At 45.3% G+C, this 27706-nt stretch overlaps 1 protein-coding gene across 2 annotated transcripts in view; it reads right to left on the reverse strand.

The window, feature by feature from the left end:
- Positions 1-22791, reverse strand: part of CD40LG (CD40 ligand) — a 57409-nt gene extending 34618 nt beyond the window's left edge. Inside the window, exons 1-3 of one of the 2 annotated variants that reach the window (XM_073358454.2) lie at positions 20919-22791; positions 17520-17851; positions 11610-11843 (exon numbers count right to left, since the gene is read on the reverse strand). In XM_073358454.2, the coding sequence (XP_073214555.1) occupies positions 11610-11843; positions 17520-17851; positions 20919-21300 (948 nt within the window). In that variant the 5' untranslated portion in view covers positions 21301-22791. The remainder of the gene's footprint in view (positions 1-11609; positions 11844-17519; positions 17852-20918) is intronic. The other variant, XM_073358456.2, reaches the window with a different exon arrangement.
- Between the last annotated feature and the right edge of the window lie 4915 nt (positions 22792-27706).

Consider the following 27706-nt stretch of genomic DNA (forward strand, 5'->3'; position numbering starts at 1 on the left):
CACCAGAATAACCCTTATTCCATTTAAATCCTCAGAGCTAGGGTTTGCCTCTCTGATTTCTCTACAGATATAACTGATAGATACTAGGGCAGTCATGCTACTGGTTCAGTATCTCAGCATGCTGCTGTTTATATATCTATCAACACCAGTCAGCAGGTGAGGGGCTTTAAGAGACACATCTATTGCTTATTCTAACCAAGAACTGGCCAAAGGCATGGGTTTATGGATCCAGATGAGAGTGAGAAGAGAGTCCAAACTCAAGGCCTAAAATGTATACGGTGGTTGGGATCTGACTTGGAAGCAAAGCAATGCAGGATCAGGCTCTCAGGACTTCATGCTTAATTCCTTGCTCCTGCACAATTCTCAGTAGAATTTTGCCAGAACAAGGAAGTCAAGTTTGGTCTAACCTATTTCCCCTCTTATTTCCAGCCATCTCTACCAGCTGGCACATTACTGGAGGGCTGGGGAGGGGATGGGGAATATCATCTGCCAGTGGGTGAATTTCAACCCTATTATATGAAGCAAATATATAAGGCTTAAACAAAGACTCCACCCCTTCCCCATCCATTTGCTGCCAGGGAATGGATGAAAAAGCCAAAACACAAGCACTGAGTTCCTCAGGGTACCCAGATTTGCTGTGCAAGCAGCCTCCTAACAACCAGGCATGGGGATGAAGATGTCGTTCTCTCCCATGCAGCTGGATTAGGTTAACCTCTAGTCCTTGGGTTCTTTCTGAGGAGAGGCGCATGTCACCTACATTCTCACATTTTGTGCTGATCTAAAATATGACTGACTTACTGTAGTCAATGGGAATTTTGCCTGAGTCAGGACTGCAGGATCAGACCCTACACTAACATCTGGTGGGAGTTCCTTTACCGCCAGTAACAAGGGAAGATTCTGCTAACAGACAGGAAGTATATTTACTGATCTAATGGGTGCTGAAACAGTACAGGTTAAAAGCAGAGGACACGACAAGGAGGCTAAAGACATGGTAGCAGCCCTATCTGCACTAGTCTCTTTATGCATAGGCTGTACCACAAATGCAGTATTTTATTAAGGTCTGAAACCTCCTTAACAACACCCAGCTCCACCTGGGTCAAAATTACAAGGGTGAAAGGAATGACCCTTTGAATATATCTATCTATCAGTAATTTTCTTCTTTTTTTTCCCGACTGGCCTAAAATTTCTGGGAGGGGTAGAGAAGAGTGTGTTGCCAGGAAAGAGGTCTGACCCACAGCATTTAGAGTTTTGAGTCCATTAATTTAAAATGAGTGTTAAAAAAGCATCAAAAGATGCCCGGAAGGCCCAGAGCACAATGCTAAACTATTTACATAACACATCCACACCACGATGGATGTTTCGTATGTGGAATTTAGTAATGGGTGCAATGGGACACAGCCATCAGGAATAAGATTGCCATACTCTTTTCTGAGAACCTGTTTGTGGAGAGCAGCAACAAGACTGCATTTTCTCTGAGTGCTTTCAGTCCCAAAGCTAACCTGACAGCCCTCCATGGGCCAAGAATTTCTTGTTTAATTAGTACTAAATCATGAGAGAAATGGCACAAGCGTTAATTGCAGCAGCTGGCTCAGGGAAAAGCCATGAGCATCCCGCTTTTAGCAAGTGCAGTGCCTATGCACTGTCCTGAGGGGTAAGAAATCATATCCCTTGCAGGGCTTGGTGTGCTAAGGTCAGTCTGGGCTATAGCGGGGTTAGGGGCCACACTGGGAACAGGAATAGGACAATGCTGGCTGTGTGTCTGTACAAGGCGAGATAGCTCGGGCAGACAAAGTGGTGGGGCACCCACTGCTGTGTCTTGGTGTACAGTCTAGCTGGCTGGAGGCGTGACTGCCCATCCTTGGTGCTGGGGACGGATGGCTGGTGTTCTGGGCTACCAGGCTTGACCCCTGTTCTACAGGGAGGGAAAGTAGAGTGGGATGGGTGGAGAGGACCATAGGTGCTAACAGAGGGCAGGAGGCGAGCAGTCCAGCTGGATGAACTCTCCTTCATCTAGGCAAGATTGCACCTTATTCACAAACAGGAATGGGGGAGACAGAAGGACAATGTTACACTTGGAGTGGGGAAATCTTTTACTGGAATAGTGAGCGTCTGGGACTTTATATAGCCTTTGCAGTTCTAACAGCAGCCTTGATATCAACTGGAACGGACCCTCTACAGTAGCTCACACACACAGCTGGAGGGGGAACAATAGTGGGACAGTCATTTATTTAGCACTTCTCCCAAACAAAACTAAATGGGAAGGAAACAATGGCAATTTTAAGCTTATGTGGAATAAAGAGTGAAACTTTTCTGCTGATGTTCACCCTACTCCTGAGTTGGAACATCCTTTACTGCACCCACCTCCAAAAACATACAGGACCAGGTTTGACTGGAGGGCAGTGCAAGCATCCTTGGCATTTAGCGAGTGTCTACATTGGCAAGCCTTTGCTCATATTTTCCCACCACAGTGACTGCCGGTTCAGCTCCAGCCATTGCAGCCCTAATACAGACTCCAGGTGGCCACAGATCTACCGGACACAATGCTTTAAATGCCAGAAGCTGCACTGTCTTCTCCAGCACTCTCACAGTTGCTACCACCTGTGGAATTGTGCAGCTGGGAGCAATGGAAGGAAATGCTAGCAGAAAACTCTAGCCTAGAGAGCCAGAGATGGTTAGCTCCTTAGGGCAGGTACTGTCCTGTATGTTCAGGGGCCAAGCACACCATTGGCATTTTGACAATTAAGCTGTGCAAAATAATGCCAGACAAACCATTCTTTACTGTTTCCTAGATTCTAAGGCCAGAAGAGATCAGAGTAGCTTATCATAACACAGGCAATATCAGGCAGACTTCAGATCAGCATATTTCTTGACTGGCAAAGGAGGATAAAAATATTAAACCAACAAAACAGCATCTGATAGCTTTTGAAGCTCGATGGTTCAATTAAGCAACTGGTGTAGTGGAGTCACAGTCATTTTGCTTAAAAACAATTTGCATTTCTGCATTGACACTAAGAATTGTGACTTGAGGGGCTGATAAGTCAGTGCTCATGCAGCTCCCCATGTTAGGATTTCAAGCCTTGGGGTCTAGCATTTTTGTACGTGTTTGTGAACAAAATGCTGCTAGGTGAACAGAGACCAAAACACTAAGAAATAAAGACAGAAAGGGAGGTTAGGAGCCTGTTTCTCGCTCTGTGACTAGGTAGCGTAGATAACACAGGTATTTCTCTCAGTTCACCATGCTGCAGTGTCACTGGCCCAGAAGAGGTATTTCCAGGAAAGATGATTTCAGTGCTAGTGAATCAGCACTTCTGATGGCAATAACAGGTCATCTACCATTCCAGAAATGATATAGAAGAAACCATTGCAGAGCAACCATTACTTCAGAATTAAGAGGGTCACAAATTTTTGTTGATGTTTCTAGGTAGAAATGTTTCTTTGCCAGTAATGTTTGTATTACTGGCAAAGCTGAAATCTATTCCAGTAGCTTGCATACATGTGGTATTCTTAAATGTGTAAGATTTAGGGCATACATGCTGAAGTGTGAAAGGCTGCTAGCCGACAATCTCCAAGCGTGATCTGTATTGCATCTTATTCTTCTTGGCAGACATAAACCTAACATCATTGCGTAGTGAGAGTCCTATGGGCCTCGGTGATGTCTTCTATGTTCGTCCTACTGTTTATTTCTATTGGGAATTGGGACATTCTTTCATTGCTGGGCCAACATAGAGGTTGAATGGAAGGTTGTAAAAGCAGCTTTTTGATCTAGACTTCGTAATGAACCACAAGAGTCTTTTGGTTTTTTGAAGAGCGTTGAGTGTTATTTTTGCTTTGCCTTTCATCCACCGGCGTTTGAGATAGGGGAATCTCTGTTACCCAGCCAGCTGTCTCAAAGTTTTGGCTCTCTTTTGAATTTAGAATGTTTTTAGTACACTGAGGGAACAGTCCACATTTTACTAAAGTGATTAAACACCTGTAGAACTAAAGAAGAAAAAAAAACTGAAAAACTGAAATTTAGGAGAGTGTACACTAAAAACATAGTCTCGAGCAGCCCCTTAAGGATCACATCACACAAACTTGAGAGAGGAAGAATAAACTTTATATTATTACTAGCTCCCTGCACTTCATCCTGTGCATAATAAATCTGAGGAACTGGCCAAGAAGCCTGTTAATATAACCCACTTGTCAGTGTGTGTTACAGGTCCCACTCCATACATTATCCTCAGAGAACACAACTGTGTTACAGCCCCCACTTACATAGCCTATCTTTTTAACTCAAGATGTAGAGCCCCATGATTTTAGCTCTGGGAATCCCCAGTTTAATCCCTACTGTCAGCCAATATGAGGGCCATCCCCTTTTTAAACACAGCTTTGCTACTCAAATGAGCTGACAAAATGTGGACTGTTTCAAAAGCAACACCCTTCAAGATTCAGGAAGTGATGGGGTAATGAAGCTTAGCTGGCTATAAAAGGGAAGGAAGAGTCGCTGTGCAGGAGCAATACGCCACTACACACAATGGAAAACCAAATGCAGACCCCTCCCTGCTAGAATTTTTCAACTTTGCTCATAGATATACAGCTTTAAGGATGGATTTCTCTTTATTTTGATTGATCTTCTGTTCAAACTTCACTATCAAGCTATAGCTCAGTTCCACATGAAGTACAAGGATAGAATATAGGTTGCTTGTTTTTAGGATGTACTTCCTTCAAGAGGAACTCTTCATAAACATAGGACTGAACAGATCCTAATGCATCCCATTCACTAGGCTTCTGACTCTGATGCAAAAGAACCTCACCCCTCTTTTAACAGCAATCCCCATGGTCTAGGAAATGCGGCAGTCTTTGGTTGAAGTATTACATATTTGACACAGATAGAGATGACAGCAACAAGAACAGACCATTTGCTAAAGAAAAAGAAACCCACATACAAAACCACCCAAACTGAACTAAAACCAAAGAGGCCAGTTTACATTAGTATTTAACAAGTGGGGGGATAGTCACTCTGGGAGAGGAAAGAGCTTAAACTGGATATGATCGTTGTGCTGACATGCAAAAATCCTCCACAAAGCAGCTGATTGTCCTCAACATGATGACAGTGGAAGTCAGGAGTAAATGGAACGAATGCATTGTAGTAAATGGAACGAAATAGTGTACGCAAGAGGAGAATCAGCCCAAACCACGTTCAGTTTTGCCCTCTTACTCCCAGCTTCCTTCTCCCCACCACGTTGCAATAAGTGATGAATTGAACTGTGACAAGTCTCAGTTTATTTCTGGTTACTCTGATGTAGCGGGTGGCAGCTGACAGCTGGATGCCAGGTACAGAACTCTAAAGCAGTAGGGCAGGCAAGACTGCCATGCAGACAAACAGCACCTGTCCTCACCAAATGAGCCTCTGTCCATTCTGTTATGAACCTCCCTTGGTTATTAGCACTGAGAGGAAAGAAGGGGACTGGATTTTGGCAGGTGGCAAGTAAAGCAGCGCAGTCTAATTTGTGACCCTTATTATGAGGTATAATAATGTGTTGAGAATAAAGCTACACTTAGCCAGGGTGGCAAACACTCCGCACACAGATGCACTTTCCTGGGGCGCTAGCAGATATCGGGATACAGATGGGATTTTTCCAATATTTCCTAGAAATGGTTTTAAAAATATTTGAAAGCACTAAGACCCAAAGGAAACATCCCTGCTAGTGCCTTGGAGAACCATACAGAAGAATAGTAGTGGCTCTAAACCAACTCTCAGGGCCAGATCTGAACATTGGGGTGTTCAATATCCAAACCTTCATCAATCATTCCTGGGTTCAATCCTGACTGGGGGAGGGGAGGAGTAAGGAAAGGTAGCTCCAAGCCACCTTTAAGCCTCAGCAGATTCTCGGTCCAGTTTAACTTGCGAGCAGTCTGAGGATTATGTTTAAAGATTATTAGAGCTGTCAATAGATGGCAATGTAACTTGCTAAATGCATCCTGAAAGCACTCCCATGTATGTGCTACTCAAACAAGGAGAGAGATGAGAGCTTTCAGGGCATTTAAAGGCCTGTCCCTGTTGACTATAGGCTAGATTATGACTTGAGGCACCACCCTAGGAGTAGCACTTCCAGGAATTGTGATCTGTGGGGGCCAGACTCCCCTGCTCCCTGACTAACTTCACTGCTAGGCAACCAACGAACCCAGCTGCCCTGCCTTGGAACTGACAGAGTAGTGACAGCACCTGATTGATTGCTGGTTTAGCAGTTCTGATATAAGCCTGGCTCCCACAACAGCTCAATTGCTGCTCAAGGTGTTTGGTGCTTGTAGCTGTGCTTGCCCTGCTTCCTGTCCTTGCTCCTGCTGTGTTCCAGCCCTGCTCCAGCCTGCTACCTGTGCCTGCTCTTTCTTTGCTCCCCTCTGGCTGACTTTGGTCCTTGGCTCTGCCTCTAGCCTGTGACTAAGGCTTGCCCTCTGGCATTTGGCTTGTCACTGTGGTACTGTCCATCAGCTTGTTCCTGAACTTTGACCACCCTGGGCCCAGCTGTCGCTGGTAGGCTGAGCTCTCATTTCAGCCACTATGTCTAACCACCAATGGCCTGGTTGGCTACCGTCTCAGTTCTTCTTTGCTCCCAGGAGGTAGCAACTGACTCTTGGCTTCTACCAACAGGAAATTCCTGCCCCTGTGGACTCGCTCAGCTGATTGGAGAGGGCAGAGACAAATCTTTGCCTGTGTCTACCCCTTCCTGCCATTGTCTCTGGAAAGGGGAGCTAGCAAGAGTGCAGCCCCACTTCCTCCTGTGCATTGGACCCAGTGTCTGGGCAGCGAGTGTGGGGATAAAGGGGCGTACATACTCTCTCCCACTCCAGTGCATGGTCACAGTCTAGCCTTATAAGTTCAAACAGAGCACATCACATCGATCTAACAAGAGACTGTAATCCTGTCCCACTGCAGTCAATGGGGGATGTCTGTGTTCAGGATACTAGTCGGGAAGTACGAGTAAATACACCTGTGTTAGCCCTCTTATGTCTGGGACTCCCATACAAGTACCTTTGAATCTGCAGGTATCGACTAATTTACAGGCAGAGTTCAGTTTTTTGGCTAAAAGAAAAGGAGGACTTGTGGCACCTTAGAGACTAACCAATTTATTAGAGCATAAGCTTTCGTGAGCTACAGCTCACTTCCTCAGATGCATATCGTGGAAACTGCAGCAGGCTTTATATATACACAGAGAATATGAAACAATACCTATTCCCACCCCACTGTCCTGCTGGTAATAGCTTATCTAAAGTGATTTCCAGCACAAATCCAGGTTTTCTCACCCTCCACCCCCCCACACAAATTCACTCTCCTGCTGGTGATAGCCCATCCAAAGTGACAACTCTTTACACAATGTGCATGACAATCAAGCTGGGCTATTTCCTGCACAAATCCAGGTTCTCACATCCCCCCCACCCCCATACACACACAAACTCACTCTCCTGCTGGTAATAGCTCATCCAAACTGACCACTCTTCAAGTTAAAATCCAAGTTAAACCAGAACATCTGGGGGGGGGGGGTAGGAAAAAACAAGAGGAAACAGGCTACCTTGCATAATGACTTAGCCACTCCAAGTCTCTATTTAAGCCTAAATTAAATTATTATTTAAATTATTATTACCAGCAGGAGAGTGAGTTTGTGTGTGTATGGGGGTGGGGGGATGTGAGAACCTGGATTTGTGCAGGAAATAGCCCAGCTTGATTGTCATGCACATTCTGTAAAGAGTTGTCACTTTGGATGGGCTATCACCAGCAGGAGAGTGAATTTGTGTGGGGGGGTGGAGGGTGAGAAAACCTGGATTTGTGCTGGAAATCACTTTAGATAAGCTATTACCAGCAGGACAGTGGGGTGGGAATAGGTATTGTTTCATATTCTCTGTGTATATATAAAGCCTGCTGCAGTTTCCACGATATGCATCTGAGGAAGTGAGCTGTAGCTCACGAAAGCTTATGCTCTAATAAATTGGTTAGTCTCTAAGGTGCCACAAGTCCTCCTTTTCTTTTTGCGAATACAGACTAACACGGCTGTTACTCTGAAACCAGTTTTTTGGCTGAATCACTGCAGTGCCTAGAGCAGAAACAAGGTCCAAATCATTAACAAACAGGACTGGGAGCCAGGACATTTGTGGGGTTTCTTACTGTCTGTGACACAGTCTTCTCACATCACCTTGGGTAAGTTACTTGACCTCAACTTTCTAATCTGTAACACAGGAATAATGCTGCTGTTCACTGAAACAGATAACTATGCATTGCACTACTGAGTCTCAGTGCTTTGACACAGGATCTCCCAGTAGCATAGGGACTCAGACTGATTTTCTGCAGTGCTCAAATCTCCCTAACTAAAACAAGATATGAAAGGTTTCTAGTGTGGTCATGTGGAATGCAACGATTCCTAGATGGCAGCCATGGGTTAGTGTGGAAGGACTTTGTGGGATTCCTAAACCACCAGGGTCCTTCTCCTTCACCAGCCAGGACGTGGGAATTGACAGAGTGCTAGCATGGATGAGGGAGAGGTTTGAAGGGTCTGCAGTGTCTTTGGGCCTGGACCGTGTGTGTGTGTGTTTTTTTTCTAAACATAGCAGGGTGAAATCATCAATAGAACTTAAAATGCATTCACAACACAGCACTCTCCCATTGAAAATTATTATGAATTATAAAGGCAGCCAATTACATGCTCCTCTTCATCTAGTGCCAAGCAAGTTCATTCTTCTGAGCACCTGTTTCTGCTGGAAACAAAAATGCTGCTCTTAGAAAAGTTTTTAATTATAAAAACATTGGCCTAGATTTTGTTTTGGGCAAGAGCCGCCAGTGAGTTCACCCTTATGGGTAAACATTTACTGTACTGGTCCAAATGTTAAACCACAGTCCTTAATAATAATGCAGGAATTGTGACCCACAGCTTCTTTTTAGATTGTGAGAAACTATCTGTTCCCAAACTCCTGGCTGTTGAAATGTTTCAGGTCAAACAGTGCAGCTCCTTTTTCACCCTTCCCCACAATATTCAAACTGAAAACATATATGCTTCTCTTCATCACCACAGCAAAGACGGGCAGGTCACAAGTGGGGAGTAAAATTCTGAGGTCTTCTCCAGAAGCAGAGTGACCTGAGAACCCTTAGGCCCTGTCTAGACTAATATGAGACCCTGGGAGCCACCTCCAGCTGCCCAGGACCAGCTAACACTCTTCAAAATCTGTCATCCCTGTCCACACAAGCATTCAAACCATGGTCTTTTTTAGTGCAGCTCATTTCCCCAGTGTAGGCAGAGCCTTGCTATTCAGCCAAGGGAAATAGAACCTCATCACTAACACTGAATTTAGGCTAGAAGTCGGGATGCCAGCTCAGAATTTGGTTGACCCTTGATCAGAACATTGTTAATGTAATCAAAGAAGGTGCCTAAAGAAAGCCCTGTATGAAAGAGAACATGCATGTAAGGACAAGAAGAGCTAGGGCTGGAAACGTCACCATTACAGAGAAGCACAATTTACAACTCTATCACCGCCAACTTTTATCACTTTCAGGGTAACTGAACATTTGGCAAAAGACTCATGGCTTTCAATATTCTCATGGAATCACTCCCTTCTACCTCTCCCTCTTGGTGTTCCCCTATAGCACATTACATGCATCCCCATGTTAGCCACCCCTCTATTCCCTTCTCTGTGATTCTTCCATTCTTTTCTTTCCTCAGATCACTGAGACACTTCCTCTCATGAAACTAGACTTGAATCTTCCTGTTGGTTTTAGCCTCTAATTTACTCTGGACAATACCCAATAGAGTGCATTCTTCCATCCCCACTCACTATAACTAGGCTGTCAATATATATCCAGGTAGGAACACTGGGAGCTCAAGGGAAAATAATGCAAATTAGCTTTCCTTAGCTGCTAAGCTCTTCAGGCATGGACTGGCCTTTCCTAAAAGTTTTGACAGCGCCTAGCACACTGTGTGCACTACTGCAATAAATAGCAAAATTGCTGTGTACTGCTGGAAGCATTACTGTGTGTGCACACTAGCATGTTCTATGTCTGTGAAACTAACTTGCCAGTAAATGAAATGATACCAAAAGGAGCTTCTGGACATTTCCTCCTGTCTAGTTTCCAAGACTAATGTTGCCTTTGTGTGTGTGTGTATTTTCTATTTAAGTAAAGCTGTGGTGCTGATCAGAAGAGTGGAGTCAGCTTATCATTCCCCCACTCAGTTGCGTGCTGTGTTATCACTTTTAAGTTCCGGTGTTTTAAGTCTTTCTTCTGCTTGCTGTTTGTGCAACATTTTCCTTTTTCTGCTCATCTGAGTCACTCCATCCAGCTGCATAGACAATCAGCTCTGTTTATATCTTTGCAACACCAATTTTTAGCATGATGGAGGCTATATGCAATGCATCATCACTCCTCAGGATCATGGCATTGCTGGGAAGGATTTGTCTGGACAAAGAAAGAGCCTGAGAATGATGCTGCAAGCAATGACAACCTCTCAGCATTCACCGTGCAGTGCTTATCTCTGCAGCCCTTTGCCCTGCTTTAATTTGTGCATAGTCTATTCAGAATGAATGTAGGACCATATCCTGTAGTACATTTAGGCAGGTTTGTACTGATCTGCCAGAAACTACTTGCCCTGAAAGTGGCTCAGATGACCACCAGAGGTCTGCCCCAACAAAGGGATTATCTTTATCACTGTAGCAGGTCCTACAACATTCCCCTTCCCTGGCTGGGTCTCCCCACGTGTCCTTATAATCCCCAGATGGCATACTGGCCTCTTGGGGTCATTGGCAGTCAATGTATGTTCAGCCAGCTTTCAGGCTGCTCTCGCTTGTGCCTGAAAAGTAGCCAACTGCTGAGAAGCCAAAGGATCAGGAAACCAGAAATGTGGTTTATCGCCTCCATTGCAACTCACAACTTCTAACTTGCGGGGTAACTGTGAATCAGGATTAGGGAGCTATAGACAAAGCGGAAATGGGAGGGACCATTCTATGGACCCTCTCCAAAAAAAACTTAAAATGAGGCCAGAAAGCTACTCCCCATCTGTAGTGGGAGAGCAAGTCAGCAACACAAGGACATATTAGACTTCTGTTGGGTTACTTTTATTGACAAGAACTATTTTTTTTAACACCACAGTGCAGTTCAGTAAGAAAATACATTTGCTGTGTGTGGTGCAGGACAAAGTGTATTAATTACAGATTGTTAATGCGTAACTGCGCTGCATGCATCACCAGAGAAGGGTGATGTCACAAATAGGGGACAAAGGGTCTCCAGAACAAGTCAAGAGCTCAATTATGTCTTATGAAATAGAGCACGCACAGAATGGACAGTGGCAGTGCAAGCTACCCCATAGTGACCCCACTACTGTGCCCTACTTCCTAATGATCACCTCCAGAGGAATGAAAAGACAGACTACATGCCAACTCGGCTAAACCTTTGTCATTTTAACTGAAACTCGTTGTGAGGCTGGGTGTTCCAACAGTCCATTAGAAAGGGACTGAGACACCCCAGCTCATTTCAGACAGGTCCCCATACAAAATTGTTACATATATTTTAACAATAGCACTTACTGATCACAAATCTAATATGAAGGAGCAATTGTGTTTCAGAGTAAATACAAACAAAGTGAAATTCTTACCTGTTTGTTCAAGAGCACACAGAGAACAGGATTAACAAATGTTCTAGTCTTTGCCAAAATGGATGGGATAATGCTTACTGTTGGAGTGATTATTCCTGGCTTGCCAAATGTTACAATCAAAGATACTATCCCATATGGCATCCAACAGAGGAGGTAGCAGGTAACCATGGATACCACCATAAAAAGTATGTGGCATTCCCTCTTCTGAACTGTTGTCATATTACACCTAGAAACCTGCAAAAATAAAGTACTGTTTTACGAAACTCAGGAGTGGGGGTTATTTCCGTCCTAAATTCAACAAGTTGATAGAAGATGAAGGATTATGTGACACATACCAATGGTTTTGTCACGTAACTATCCTGATGTATGCAATGGCACAGCTATTCTTTCACTAATATTCCTACTCATATGGGCAACATGCAATCTTTTGTATAAAAGAAGTCTGTTTATCTGTGCCATTTTTCCTTATCGCAGGGTGTAACAAGCTGAGAACACACACGTCCAAACTTAGCACAGAACACATGTAAACAGTGACCTCTACTGGAATAGGATGAGCCTGTTTTGATGAAACAATTTTGCTCTAAATACCTGAACTATCTCTTTGGCTATATGGATAGGGAACCTGCTTTGGCAGTACAGGTTCTAAGTGCAAATCCTATTAGGGTTATATATGGATGGATAAGGGTCAAATTTAGATATCATTTATTACAGGTGTATTTCCACATCTCTCTAGGCCCTATCCTGAAAAAACATTCTCATTGAATTAGTCCCTTTGGCTTCAAAGGAACTGTTCACATCAGTATGGGTTTGCAAGACTGGGTCCATTGACTTCAATAGAGCTACATGATTTATACCAGCTGAAGATCTGCCCATTGTGTTTGTTTAGTGTTTCCTTTTTATTCCAACTCTGTATGAGATCAATAATGGCAGGACCCTTCCATCCAAATGGGATGTTGTGCGACCATCAAGGCCCAAACAAAACAGCACTGGTGGGAGCTGGAAATGTTTCTGTGTTATGCCTAATGGGAGCTTTTCCACACGCAGCAGCCAGAGCCTCTTTGTGAAGTAGACAGTACGCCAAAATGTGTTGGAGCTAAAAGCTTATTCCATTTTCCCCCTTCAGGTAGGCTTATTAAGATGCTAGTTTTGAAAGGACTAGCCAGATCTGAAGGACTATTAAAGCATAGATTTAGCTTAGTGGATCTGGCTTGGATAGCTGCCCACTGCCCTTGTGTAATTGTCAAATGCACAGTTTTCCTCTTTTTCTACACTTAGGTCAACCTTCAACTTTGCTTAAACTATGTAGATTTGCTGATTCCGGCTTGCAGATGGACAGAGCAGCTGTCAGCTAGATTATGGTATCAGTTTGGAAATGTACCGCTAACTAGGCAGCTGGGTACACCATTTTATTGCACATTAATATATAAATCAATAGCTCACACTTACATAGTGCTTTACATTTCCAAAGCAGTTGGCAAATATCATTTAATCCCCACGCATCCTTATGATGTGGTCAAGAAAGTACAATAGGGTGAGGAGGTCAAAGGCACAAGTGGCACTTAGGCAACTAGTTCTCACTGAAAGTCAGTGGAACTCAGACACCCCAGTACTATTTGTGACTTGGAATGTCTACCCCATTATCAAAAAGAAAAGGAGGACTTTTGGCACCTTAGAGACTAACCAATTTATCTGAGCATAAGCTTTCGTGAGCTACAGCTCACTTCATCGGATTGCATCCAATGAAGTGAGCTGTAGCTCACGAAAGCTCATGCTCAAATAAATTGGTTAGTCTCTAAAGTGCCACAAGTCCTCCTTTTCTTTTTGCGAATACAGACTAACACGGCTGTTACTCTGATACCCCATTATCCCCACTCGAGAGATGGGTGAACACAGAATGGTTAAGATTTGACCAAAGTACATTTCAGAGCTGGGATTAGGCCTTGGCAGCTCTTGGAGCCTCCTCCTGAACTCAAACAGACTGCACTGCCTCCCTGATGCCATCATTTGAATTATAGAAAACTGAGTTGTGATTGGCTGAGCCAGTCCAATGACAGTAGTTAATGAACATTACTAGAGTACAGTTTAGAACTGTTACATAGGTGACCTCATCACACAGATGAACAAAAATATAGTTTATTATGCCCAGCACATTCAAAAACAAAAAGAAATATCACAAATAAGCATTCTTATAGCCCATTTTTTGTCCTTAGCATCACATACACCATCAATTTTTAGACAGCACTTCCCAGTGGAGTCTCCCACCCCACTGCTGTTCCTCCACATCAGCCTATATATACACTTCATCTTCAGTGAATTAAACATGCATAAAATAAAAGGCAGGTTAGCCTACAGGATTTCTGTGAATTTGTGTTCTCTTTTTGAGTGTTCTGCTAGGAATGTGTGAACTACTGGTGTTCATATCACGTCTCTAGTTCTTTGCACATTTTAAAAGCCAGGGGGAATGATTTCTTACATAACTGTCTGCCACTAGAACTCAAAGCGATACCACAATTCAAAGTGCTAAAAATACCTCCATGATTCATTCATAAAATGACACCAGAGGTAAGTGTCTTCAAGAAAGAGACCAGGATTCTATATATGTAGTGAGACACTTTGTCCAGGTTGCATAATCCTTTAGGGTGCATTTTCCAATATTACTGAAGAGTTCTTGTGTTTCTCACAAGCCAGTTTAACACCTTGATAAATTTAGTAATAACAAATCCCTGAAGCATTAATAAAGTCAGCCTAGCAGCTCTTGGTCGTGACTAAAACAGAGGAACCAAAATACATATATTTGTGAATAGACTGATTATCTAACATCATTTCTAAACTGCTGTGTATCTGACCTGTCCTGTGTTAGGTCCTAGTCCAATTCACCTGGAAGTCAATGCAGACACATGTCCCGCCCTGAGGATATGTCCTCACAGAGTCAGCTTTAGTTTAAATGCCAGGAGGAGCTACATGAGGCAGCGTGTCATATGCAAGTGACACTTTTGAAATAAGAGGTTGACAGACACATCTGATTTTAAAAAATGCATTCTTCTTATTGTAGCACTCTGGCAACACGTTTTATACCGAGCTCTTCAGTGTAGCCCTGATTGTAGCCCTTGCCCAGATCCTCTTTTTAGCAAACAAAAAATGTTGGTCCAGGGAAGTAAATACTGTCAGTCAAACCAGCAACTGGATGTAGATCCAGAGCTACGGCTGTCAGTCTATGCATGTAGGTGCTACACTACATGGCAAATAGTTATAATACTCCTGTTACAATGGTATCTGTGCACCGACGATGTTATGCATAGTACAATACCTAGCAACACTAGGGCCTGATCCAAAAGAAACTTGTCCCATGGACTTCAGTGAGTTTTAAATCAGGCTTCATAGGAGATAAACATAGTTTATCATCCTGAACTCTATATCATCTGGCATTTGTTGGCCTATGTTATAGCCTTAAACATAGATTTGTATGTGTATATTTCCTTCCTTAAAGGAAGTTTAAATAAATTGCTGTGTCAAAGTGTTTGGGAGTTGCCATGTTAGACAGACTTGTTAATTACAGATGATGTAATATACACCAGGATTAGGGGCCCAGGTCTGTGTTGTCTTACACCCTATGCAACTCTATTCAAATCAGTGCAGAATTTAGTTCATTGACTTTTTAAAGATGCAGATAACTGAGTACGCTCTTTTGGAGCCATTACATCATAGAAATATAGGGCTGGAAAAGACCTCAAGAGGCCATCACGTCCAGCCCCCTATGCTGTGGCAGGACCAAGTATTGTGTAAGTTCTTAGAGACAAAAAGACATTAAAGTCCCTTATTGACATATGTGCTTGTGTGCATATACAGCGCTAACAAAATATTAACTATGCACACACGTAACAGCACTTGGCTTTTACACAGTGCTCTCATCTGTAGATCTCAAAGAACTTTACCAAGGATCAGTATTGCCAATCCCAAGCCTTCAAAAATCATAAATCAGGCTTCCCAAAAATCATGAGATTGTTAAAAATATAACATTTGGGATTCTTTTTATTTGTCTTCTGGTTTTTGAGCCATTATGGTTCAAGTTTTCAAGATATTCTCTGAAACCATGAGCGGTAGAAACCTACTTTTAAAAAAATGAAAGCTGAGATTCTCATGTAATAACATGACTCCATGAGCTGAGGCTTTAAGCAAGCCACCAAATATTGCAAGATTGCAGATTTATCATGAGAGTTGGCAACATTGAATTCCCATTTTAAAGATGGGGGAAACAAAAGAGTCAAATGCAGTAAAATACAGCTGGATTAACAATATCGGTCCCAAGCTGCTCCTGGAGGCACCACTTTCTCCTGATCACTTTTTGCTGTGTACTCTTCAAGGCAGGGACCGTGTCTCTCCACTAACTTTGGAAAGCCCCTAGTACATATAGCTTGCACTAGTGAACACAGTCATTCAAAGCTTTGTGAAAATAAAATCCCTACTTTCCACACTGCACATCTGCTCACCCAATTACAGCTACTTATGACCAGAACCTTGAATTGCCCAAAGCATGTCATAGTAGATTGTTGCACACGTAGTGACACTGCTTGATGTGCAGCAATGCAGTGCACTAGGTCCTGTGAACAGCAAAGTACCAGAGCCGCCCAGAGAACACAGGAGCACCTGGATACTGCAGCAAGAAATGTGTGGACTATATAATAATAGTCATTATCCTCACTTTCCATAATCTGGTAGATATTTATTTCATTTTATACAGTCTTTATTGCTAGCTCTCCAACCTCTGCTCCAGAGATATCCCCAGCCAGTTAAGCTGGATTTACAGCTGTGTTGAGTCTAGGAGCAGATAGAGAATCTAGACCAATAGCTGCAAACCACAACTAAAGTAGATTGAAACTGACTCAGACCATGAGCTCTTTGGCGCAGGGATCTGCGGAAAAGGACCTAGGGGTGACAGTGGACGAGAAGCTGGATATGAGTCAGCAGTGTGCCCTTGTTGCCAAGAAGACCAATGGCATTTTGGGATGTATAAGTAGGGGCATAGCGAGCAGATCGAGGGACGTGATCGTTCCCCTCTATTCGACATTGGTGAGGCCTCATCTGGAGTACTGTGTCCAGTTTTGGGCCCCACACTTCAAGAAGGATGTGGATAAATTGGAGAGAGTCCAGCGAAGGGCAACAAAAATGATTAGGGGACTGGAACACATGAGTTATGAGGAGAGGCTGAGGGAGCTGGGATTGTTTAGCCTGCAGAAGAGAAGAATGAGGGGGGATTTGATAGCTGCTTTCAACTACCTGAAAGGGGGTTCCAAAGAGGATGGCTCTAGACTGTTCTCAGTGGTAGCAGATGACAGAACGAGGAGTAATGGTCTCAAGTTGCAGTGGGGGAGGTTTAGATTGGATATTAGGAAAAACTTTTTCACTAAGAGGGTGGTGAAACACTGGAATGTGTTACCTAGGGAGGTGGTAGAATCTCCTTCCTTAGAGGTTTTTAAGGTCAGGCTTGACAAAGCCCTGGCTGGGATGATTTAACTGGGAATTGGTCCTGCTTCGAGCAGGGGGTTGGACTAGATGACCTTCTGGGGTCCCTTCCAACCCTGATATTCTATGATTCTATGATTCTATGATCACCTTTCTATTACATTTATTTACATAAAGGGGCATGCCATTCCTTGATGGAGCCTCCCACAACTACCACAATAAGTTCAGCATTTGGAATCAGTCAGTGTCAAAACACCCACTGACTTCAGTGGGAGCAGGATCATAGCTCCCCACATATTGCTTTATGGCAGGTTTCATTCCTGATAGGCAGACATGGATATCAAGTGTCCTGCAATAGGAAGAACTCCAAGAATATCCCCATTCAGTAAAGAGAAAAGAAGAATGCAGTTACAACCACCCTATGTTAGAGAAGCTAGAAAAGACACTTACCGTTTTGATTGCTCTCATTATTTTCCCGTAACAATAGATCATTGTCAGAAGAGGCAATATAAGGCAGAAGATAAAGAGGCATATGATGTAAGAGATATTGTTAGGAGACCTGGAGTGCCATGCTACTGAGCAGGTGGTGCCTGGGCCTTCGGGACCGTAGCTGCTCCAACCAAACAAAGGAGGCAAAGTCCAAAACAAGGAGTAGAACCAAGAGCCTGCAATAAAGAGACAGGATTTCTGGTAGCTGGACATGTTCACTTTCATGCACCTCCTGAGCACTGTGACATAGCGTTCGTACGAGAGGATGGAAAGGGAAATCAGAGAGACAATTCCTGCAAGGAAAGAGATGGGCATGGTGTTAGTGAGTCAGAAAGATGAAGGGGGTTATTCCCATGGAGCCAAGTCCTGCAGTCCTTACTCAGTCATGACTCCCACTGCAAGCACATGTCAACTCTTGCTGACTCTGGCCCTGCAGGATTCACCCCATGAGTCCGTCAGAGCTGCTGCTAAATATAGGCACATTTGGCTTTGCCGAATTCTCCCACTGGGAGAGAAACAAGCACGCAGGGTAGGGATGGATGGAAAGTGCAAAGTCTCTGAACATGCAGCCAGTTGAACCCCTTGGGCCCGATCCTAATGCCCTTCCTCTCGTGAGTACTCCCTTCTTACTGAAGGGAACAGCCGCAGGATCAGGCATTTGAAATGGTCCTGCAATAAATGTGAGATTTTTAATTTCAAACAAATATCCTGCTGTAACTGCAAAAAAAAAAAAAAAACCATCAGGATGGCAGCATTAAAATACATCTGGATATAATGATATCGGTCCCAAGCTGCTCCTGGCAGCACCACTTTCTTCTGATCACTTGTTTATTTCTGTTGACAGACCAAGGGGCTGATCCTGCCTCCACAGAGGTCAGTGTGAAACTCCCACTGACTATAGACCAGCGGTTCTCAAACTGCGGGTTGGGACCCCAAAGTGGGTCACTAGCTTAGACTTGCTGGGGTCCAGAGCCCGAGTCAAAGCCAAAGCCCAAGCCCAAGGGCTTCAGCCCTGGGCGGCAGAGCTAAGGCTTCAGGCCCCCTGCCTGGAGCTGAAGCCCTTGGGCTTTGGCCCCCCAGCCTGGGTCAGTGGGGCTTTGGCTTTGCCCTGCCCACACCCAGGGTGGTGGGGCATGGACAGGCCCAAGCTTCAGTCCCCCCTCCTGGGGTCCCGTAGTAATTTTTGTTGTCAGAAGGGGGTCATGGTGCAATGAAGTTTGAGAACCCCTGCTGTAGACCATCATCCGTGCTCACTAGGCTTGTTCTCTGCATTGTTCTCATGTGTTTGTTTTAGCTATAAAATCCCAAATCTGCATAATTCATAGCTACATTAGTGGTCACAGTTATTATATTTTATCTATATGAGGAAATTGACCCAAATAGCTATTGCAGATAGCTCCCCATGTGGATACTCTATTCCACAATAGTCATTTTATTCCAGAATAATTGCTTTGCTTTGGAAGCATGCTAATTTTTCTGAAATAAAGTGATTTATTCCATAATATAGTATCCCCCTGGGGAGCGACCACAAAACAGCCATTCTGGTCTATCTCCCCATGTAAACAAACCCTAAGTAAAGGGGGAAACCCTGCTAGTTTTGTTACCACTAGGTGTAGCTGTTAGCAAATGCTGCCACTTTAAATGCAGACCTCAGTAATAGAGCTCAGTGGAGAAACGCAATTCAGTTTCACAGAGGATTTTGATATTTGGTAGGTGTCAGAGAAGCACTCTTCCAGCAGCTGGAGTGAATGTGAAGTACCAGGGAATTAGGTCAAAGGTGTTTGAGTCTGGGTGAAGCGAAAAGGGTAAATGCGTGATTGCCTGGAGGAAGAGGGGCTGGGGTGCACAGGAGAGTGAGAGCTATGTGCTGGTCTCCCCTGTAAGCACTTATGCAATACAAATAAATATCAATAATAATAAGTGTGATTGGCCTGTGAGCCAGTGATAACAGTAAATTACAGACAGGAGAATCTGGTGCCTGCTTAGCCCTTCAGTTGTGCCCATAATCCATACTGACATCAACTGACAGGCTGAATAGGCTCTGGTTGTACACATTTAGTCAAGGCGGCCCTAAAACTCCATGGTCACCTAAAACTAGAACGTCTATAGATGATGTGTCTAGCAAAGCGTTGCCAGGATAAGGGGGGGATACATGGTAGAATTTTTTGTTAAAGCAAAGAGCATTCTTCCTGCTTGTTTTAAGTTCAAAAGATGCAGGTCTTCAGAGTTCCCAGAAACAACTCATCTTTGAGCAAGACCAGGCATATGCAGTTTCATCCCATAAGGAACTCTACTGGGCAAATATCAGAAGGATAGCCGTGTTAGTCTGCATCCACACAAACAACGAGGAGTCCGGTGGCACCTTAAAGACTAACAGATTTATTTGGACATAAGCTTTCATAGGTAAAAAACCTGAAGAAGTGGGTTTTTTACCCACAAAAGATTATGCCCAAATAAATCTGTTAGTCTTTAAGGTGCCACCAGACTCCTCGTTGTTTCTACTGGACAAATGACACATGAGAAGAAACAGGGAGAGGGTTAGGATGATGGAGGTAGGGTTTCACACCTCTCCCACTGAACACAATGCTCCCTTTGTGGAGAAGTGCACAGAACGATGGTCCAACATGCAAGGATTTAAAAGGGACCGTTTAGACAATGATGGCTTACTAAAATCCATAGCAACCAGACTCTCCTTTGGAAACCAACACACAGGGCACAGGCAACAACACCTGCCTTTGACTTCACCTTCTCCATCCCCAAACCACAGGCAACCAAGGCAGTTTGTTCTCTATTATTAATCAGACACTCCACCAGAGACTAGAGCCTTTGGTGCCTACAGTTAGTCCCCTATACCCCTATGTGAAAGAGGCTTGATTTCCAGAGGTGCTGAGCACTACAGACTGTCCTGAAATTCACAGGAGTTGTGCATGCTGGGCATCTCTGAACGATCAGCCCCAGCTTTTATATAGGTGCCTAGTTATGGATTTAGGAGCCCAAATGTAGAGACTCCTGTTTGAAAATCTTGGCCTAGAAGACAGAATAAACCAGCAGGAGGGCCTAACTGTCTTGTCCTAACAGGTCTTTGGGGGCAGGTTTTCCCGTGGGTGGAAGCACGCACCGCTTTCCCTGCCAGTCTGTATCTTTCTGCTTCCACTCGGGAGGTGGCTGCATGCACGGTGGGGATCCTTACCCCAAGGAACCCGGGGCCTCTGTCCCCGTCAGCACTACGCGGCCAGCGCCCTAGAAGAGGAAGCGCGACTCGGCCCCGGGAACTGCCGTGCGGCGCCCCTTGCCCCTGGGGGCTGCGGCGGGGCTGTTTCCTCCCCTAGGTGCCAGCGGGAGCTGGGCAGCCGCACCTACCGAAGAGGGCGTTGGCGAAGCCGTACCACTTGCAGGCGGCACAGGCGAGGAGCCGGCGGCCCCGCACGCTGGCGGCCAGGCGGAAGGGGGTCCCGAAGATGCAGACCAGCAGCTCGCTGAGGCTGATGTTCAGCAGGATCAGGGGAATGGGGGTCCGGAAGGACTCGAACTTCAGGAAGATCAGCAGGACCAGCAGGTGGTTCAGGCAGCCCCACACCAGGATGATGGCCAGAGACACGGCCACCGCGCTGTGCCCCGTGCGTCCCAGGCCCCCAGCCGCCCAGGCCCGCAGCGGCCCCTCCTTCCAGCTCAGGTTGCCGGAACCCCCAGCCCAGCTGTGGTTAGTGCGGTTGAAGCTCCGCTCCGCCAGGACCAGCCTCATGACCGTGGCGCTGCCTGCTCCCCCCTGCGCCCTCCTCTCTTGCGCGAGGGTCTGCTACAGCTTTCGCCTTCTTCCCTTAGCGCCCTGCGCCTTCCTCCCTTGCGCGGGGGTCTGCTACAGCTTTCGCCTTCTTCCCTTAGCGCCCTGCGCCTTCCTCCCTTGCGCGGGGGTCTGCTACAGCTTTCGCCTTCTTCCCTTAGCGCCCTGCGCCTTCCCCCCTTGCGCGGGGGTCTGCTACAGCTTTCGCCTTCTTCCCTTAGCGCCCTGCGCCTTGCGCGGGGGTCTGCTACAGCTTTCGCCTTCTTCCCTTAGCGCCCTGCGCCTTCCTCCCTTGCGCGGGGGTCTGCTACAGCTGCGCTTTCTTTCCTTAGCGCCCTGCGCCCTCCTCCCTTGCGCGGGGGTCTGCTACAGCTTTCGCCTTCTTCCCTTAGCGCCCTGCGCCTTCCCCCCTTGCGCGGGGGTCTGCTACAGCTTTCGCCTTCTTCCCTTAGCGCCCTGCGCCTTCCTCCCTTGCGCGGGGGTCTGCTACAGCTGCGCTTTCTTCCCTTAGCGCCCTGCGCCCTCCTCCCTTGCGCGGGGGTCTGCTACAGCTTTCGCCTTCTTCCCTTAGCGCCCTGCGCCCTCCTCCCTTGCGCGGGGGTCTGCTACAGCTGCGCCCTTCGTCGCTGCGCCAAGGAAGACTGCAGCCCGCCATCCTGCCCCCTCTAGCCTACAAGGCAGCCTGGTACTGCTGCAGCCTGCGCCCTTCTGCCCAGCGCTGGGCATCTGACACCGCTGCGCCCTTCTCCCTTAGCAGACGGCGCGCTTCGCCAGGCCCTTTTCTGCCCTACGCCCCCGAAAGGTTCTCCCGGCCACGCGTCTCCTCCAGCTCCTGGTCGGGGGACTGGACCTCTGCACCTTGCGCTCCTCTCCGCTATCGCCTGCAGGGCCGAGATAGCTGAGCCCTTCCTTCTGCTCCCAACCCCCGGGAACGGGGAGGTGGGTGTCCAAAACCTCTGCGCACTTCTCCTCTGTGCCCAAGGGAAGAAGGGGCTGCCCGGCTGCGCCCTGCGCGCTTTTACCTAGCACCCGGCTGAGATAGCAGGAGACTCAGCCCGGAGCTCGCAGGGCTGCCCGGCGGCGGCTGGAAGCGGTGGCTGGAGCTGTCTCGGAGAGTCCTAGGCGCTGGCTGCTTTATATCTTAGCGGGTGCCCTCTGCTGCCAAGATGCACCATGGAAGCAGGCGGAGAAACTCCTCAGCGCAGGAAGGGAGCCCCGGCCCCAGGCCAGGAGAAGGCGCAGAGCCCCGGCCCCCTGGGCACCCCGCCCGCAGAGAACTCCCCTCTCTCGCGGCAGGGACCTGCCTGGCTGCCCTGGCGTAGCAGCGGATCTGGAGGGATTTCTCCCACCTCCCTGCGTCAAGCGTCCATCACTCCGGACCCTGAACTCAGGTGGCCCTCGGTCTCCGGCCTTCCCCGGCTCAAACGTCGGCAACGCAGAATAGCGATGAAAGGAGACGCAAACACCGGAGCAGTTCTGCCTAGGAAGTAGTTTCCCTGCCAGAGGGAAAGAGCTTAGCAACTTTACATACACTGAGCCCAGGGCGCTACTCGTGTGTGCAAGGTTATTACATTGTTTGCACGATCGGGGTCTTAACTAATAACTTGAGCAGATCGGAACACGAAATAAACCAGCGCACTTTTGGTGAAATGTAAATTGTAATATATTCTGGGGTTTCCCTTAGCCTAGGGGTCAGGAAAGTGAACTCAGGGGAAGGTGCCACGTGCGAGTTCTTTGCCCTTCACATGTTGGGTTTACATTGGGGTCAGCACTGCCTGGCCAGAGAGGTACTTCTCTCTGTCCTGCAGGATATTGTATCTGAGGCCGTCAGAGCGGTGAGGGAGTAGAGAAAGGGGAAACTGGGTCTGTCTGATTCTCCTCTCCGTTACTCTGGTGTAAATCAGGGGTGATGCCATCCCAGCCAACGAAGTTATCCAAGGGTAAAACCAGTCTGAGAGCAGAATCAAGGGCAGTATTTTTGCATTTGCTTGATTCAGAATTAGGAGCCAAATTTTGCTACACTGGGTTAGCTCTGGTGAAGTCAAGCAGAGTTATGCTGTATTTTTACTGGCTTTATTGAGAGCAAAACTTCATTGTAGACTGGGAAAGAAAGACGGCATTAGAGATCAACCTGGGGCTGAGGTCAGCAGAGTGCTGCTGGGGAGACAAAGAGAATAAGTTTTTTTGAACTGTGACTTTCAAAAGTTCTTGCCCATTTTTTCCTATACTGGAACTGGGCATAATATAGATTAGGACACAATATGATTTAGGATTGCAAGTGAGGGTGTGCGGAATGATTTTTTGTGAGGAATGACAGATTCTTCTTTTCAGGCAGACAATGAATAGTGAAAAGAGATTTAAAGTTTTCAAGTTTAATAATCGTCTGAAAGTTCTGGCTAACTTGAATACATCAGCCCTTAGATGTATTATGAGTAAATCAATGGGATTTTTTCCTGTTGATTTTCTAATAGGAGTTGGATCAGGTTCTTTGTAAGGTGCATGCTAGTAAGGGAAAGGCAAACAGACTGTCTACCAGCACAAAGAATGTATCTGATGCTAAATTCCTTTTGCACCCAAAACTCCCATTAATCTGAGAACTTTTGAGTGTACAAGGAATGCAGGATCAAACTCTGTGTTTGCAGCCCAAACACTGAGGTATGATGGTACTGTACGAAAATCTAGGATCTGATTATGCAGTCAGTTAAGTTGACTAGAAAGTGAAAAAACAGTGAAAATGACTAATCTATTTTCCGTGTCCTAGCTGAGAGCAAAAAATAAACAATGAACAGTGAAAAGGGATTTAAAGTTTTCAAGTTTAATAATCATCTGAAAGGTGTGATTTGGAACATAATACATGTTAAACTTGACTGTGTCACTTTAACTATCTGCAGTGATGAAATAAGTTCAGATGTTTCAAGTTACAGCTTGGGCAGTGATCCTGCTCGAGCCATGGGCATGTCATTGTCTGCACCTGTGAGGAGTTCTGTGCAGGACTGGCATCTAAAAATGTACTAACATTCATACAGCTGATGATAGGAACCCTAAAAATACCCTAATGTTCTAGAGTCTTTGATCCTGAAGCCCCTACTAACACTGAAATGAATATACCTTGGTGATACCTGTAGTGTTTTACAATGTGTAATTGTCTCATTGGACGTGTGCTTGTAATTAATATTGTTGTTCACTCCAGTGAATCAGTCCCACAGGTGTAAAGTTGCAGGATTGGGTCCAGTAAGGTGATTCTACATCTCCATCTCTCCCTCAGTTCCCTCATTTGTAAAGGGGGAGTACTAATGCCCCTCATAGAGGTGTTGCAAGGTTTAATTAGCTCACTGTAAAGAACTTCGAAAATAAGTGCTTGCTATTATTACCACCTGCCACGAGTTTTAATTGTATTACCACTAAATAGAATATGTCTCTATTAGCTATTTCACTGGTGTGGTCCACTGCCTGCCTGATGATCTGGGAAAACTAAGAGCCACTGGAAGAGAAAAAAACACACACATACACCACAGATTCCTAAAATAAATAAGCTGTCTTGATTTTCTGAAAGAGCATCCCTTCCAAAAGATAGGTCATGTTGCTAAGGCAGCAGCTGGAGCTAGTCCTGTGTCTCTCAAGAGTGACAAGAGCCAGACTGGTTTTATGATGATTAAATGAAGTCAGATTGATTTTATGAGGTTGTATGTCAGGGCTCATGTCAGTTTCTTAGAATGATCACACACACTGAATTCAGTTCTTGGAAAGTCTGCCTGCTTTAAGGTTGTAAGCACTTATAAACATGCCCCCACTCACACTGAGCCAGGCCACTGTTTCACTTCAGCCCGGGGAGTGGCGCATTCCATGTTCCCAGTGGGTCTGCATCAGGGGGAGCAACAGTAGGCAATATACCAGCCCCCAATGTGTATGATGTTCAGTTATCCCCAGGAAATGGTCATTGTCAGATCCCTTTATTGCCATTGTCCCAAAGGTGTCTGAGAAGGCTATGACAGGTTTCAGAGTAACAGCCGTGTTAGTCTGTATTCGCAAAAAGAAAAGGAGTACTTGTGGCACCTTAGAGACTGTCATAAATATAAAGGGAAGGGTAAACCCCTTTAAAATCCCTCCTGGCCAGGGGAAAAATCCTCTCACCTGTAAAGGGTTAAGAAGCTAAAGGAAAAGGAGTACTTGTGGCACTTTAGTGACTAACCAATTTATTTGAGCATAAGCTTTCGTGAGCTACAGCTCACTTCATCATGAAAGCTTATGCTCAAATAAATTGGTTAGTCTCTAAGGTGCCACAAGTACTCCTTTTCTTGTTGTGAATACAGACTAACACGGCTGTTACTCTGAAACCTGTCAAGAAGCTAAAGGTAACCTCGCTAGCACCTGACCAAAATGACCAATGAGGAGACAAGATACTTTCAAAAGCTGGGAGGAGGGAGCGAAACAAAGGGTCTGTGTCTGTCTGTCTGCTGCTTTTGGCAGGGATAGAACAGGAATGGAGTCTTAGAACTTTTAGTAAGCAATCTAGCTAGGTACGTGTTAGATTATGATTTCTTTAAATGACTGAGAAAAGAACCGTGCTGAATAGAATGACTATTCCTGTCTGTGTGTCTTTTTTGTAACTTAAGGTTTTGCCTAGAGGGTTTCTCTATGTTTTGAATCTAATTACCCTGTAAGATAACCCTGTAAGGTATCTACCATCCTGATTTTACAGAGGTGATTCCTTTACTTCTATTAAAAGTCTTCTTGTAAGAGAACTGAATGCTTTTTCATTGTTCTAAGATCCAAGGGTTTGGCTCTGTGGTCACCTATGCAAATTGGTGAGGATTTTTACCAAACCTTCCCCAGGAAGTGGGGTGCAAGGGTTGGGAGGATTTTGGGGGGAAAGATGTGTCCAAACTACGTTTCCCAGTAAACCCAGTTAAAGTTTGGTGGTGGCAGTGGAAATTCCAAGGGCAAAGGATAAAATTAATTTGTACCTTGGGGAAGTTTTAACCTAAGCTGGTAAAAGTAAGCTTAGGAGGTTTTCATGCAGGTCCCCACATCTGTACCCTACAGTTCAAAGTGGGGGAGGAACCTTGACAGAGACTATCCACTGAATGCATCCGATGAAGTGAGCTGTAGCTCACGAAAGCTTATGCTCAAATAAATTGGTTAGTCTCTAAGGTGCCACAAGTACTCCTTTTCTTTTTTGCAAATACAGACTAACACGGCTGTTACTCTGAAACCAATTTATTTGAGCATAAGCTTTCGTGAGCTACAGCTCACTTCATTGGATGCATACAGTGGAAAATATAGTAGGGAGATTTTATATACACAGAGAACATGAAACAATGGGTGTTACCATACACACTGTAACAAGAGTGATCAAGAAAGGTGAGCTATTACTGGCGGGGGTGGGGGGAGAGAGAACCTTTTGTAGTGATAATCAAGGTGGGTCATTCCCAGCACTTTACAAGAACAGTAGGAGGGGAAATAAACGAGGGGAAATAGTTTTACTTTGTGTAAAAAGAAAAAGAGTACTTGTGGCACCTTAGAGACTAACCAATTTATTTGAGCATAAGCTTTCATGAGCTACAACTCACTTCATTGGATGCATGCTGTGGAAAATACAGAAGATGTTGTTATACACACAGACCATGAAAAAATGGGTGTTTATCACTACAAAAGGTTTTCTCTGCCCCCACCCCACACTCTCCTGCTGGTAATAGCTTATCTAAAGTGATCACTCTCCTTACAATGTGTATGATGGAAATGGCCCACCTTGATTATCACTACAAAAGGTTCTCTCTCCCCCTCTGCCCCGCTGGTAATAGCTCACCTTTCTTGATCACTCTTGTTACAGTGTGTATGGTAACACCCATTGTTTCATGTTCTCTGTGTATATAAAATCTCCCCACTATATTTTCCACTGAATGCATCCGATGAAGTAAGCTGTAGCTCACGAAAGCGTATGCTCAAATAAATTGGTTAGTCTCTAAGGTGCCACAAGTACTCCTTTTCTTTTTGAGAAGGCTATGCTTTCCCTCCATCATTAAAATGATGATCGCTGTCTGGGAGCTGACCTCTGGGTGATGTCTGACGGGTATACTTTTGAAAGCAGTGTTTGATCATTTAGCGATTCTTACTGTAACCCAATTGTACCTACTACTTCAAAGCAAAGAAGATCTTCTCTGGAGAAAAGTACTGAGCAGCAGATGAACATCTTGCTGTGTTACATCTGTGCAGATCTTGGCTGCAGGTGCTTTAATTACAAAACGCAATGATATAAAAAACAGATGAGAAGAGTAGGAGGAAAAAAGAAGAATGAGATACATGTGTTTAGACAGAGCTGATTTAGACACTAATCACTTCAATAGAGCTATTACCAATTTGGCAGGGG

This window comes from Lepidochelys kempii, chromosome 9, assembly GCF_965140285.1.
Source record: "Lepidochelys kempii isolate rLepKem1 chromosome 9, rLepKem1.hap1, whole genome shotgun sequence".
Lineage (NCBI taxonomy): Eukaryota > Metazoa > Chordata > Testudines > Cheloniidae > Lepidochelys > Lepidochelys kempii.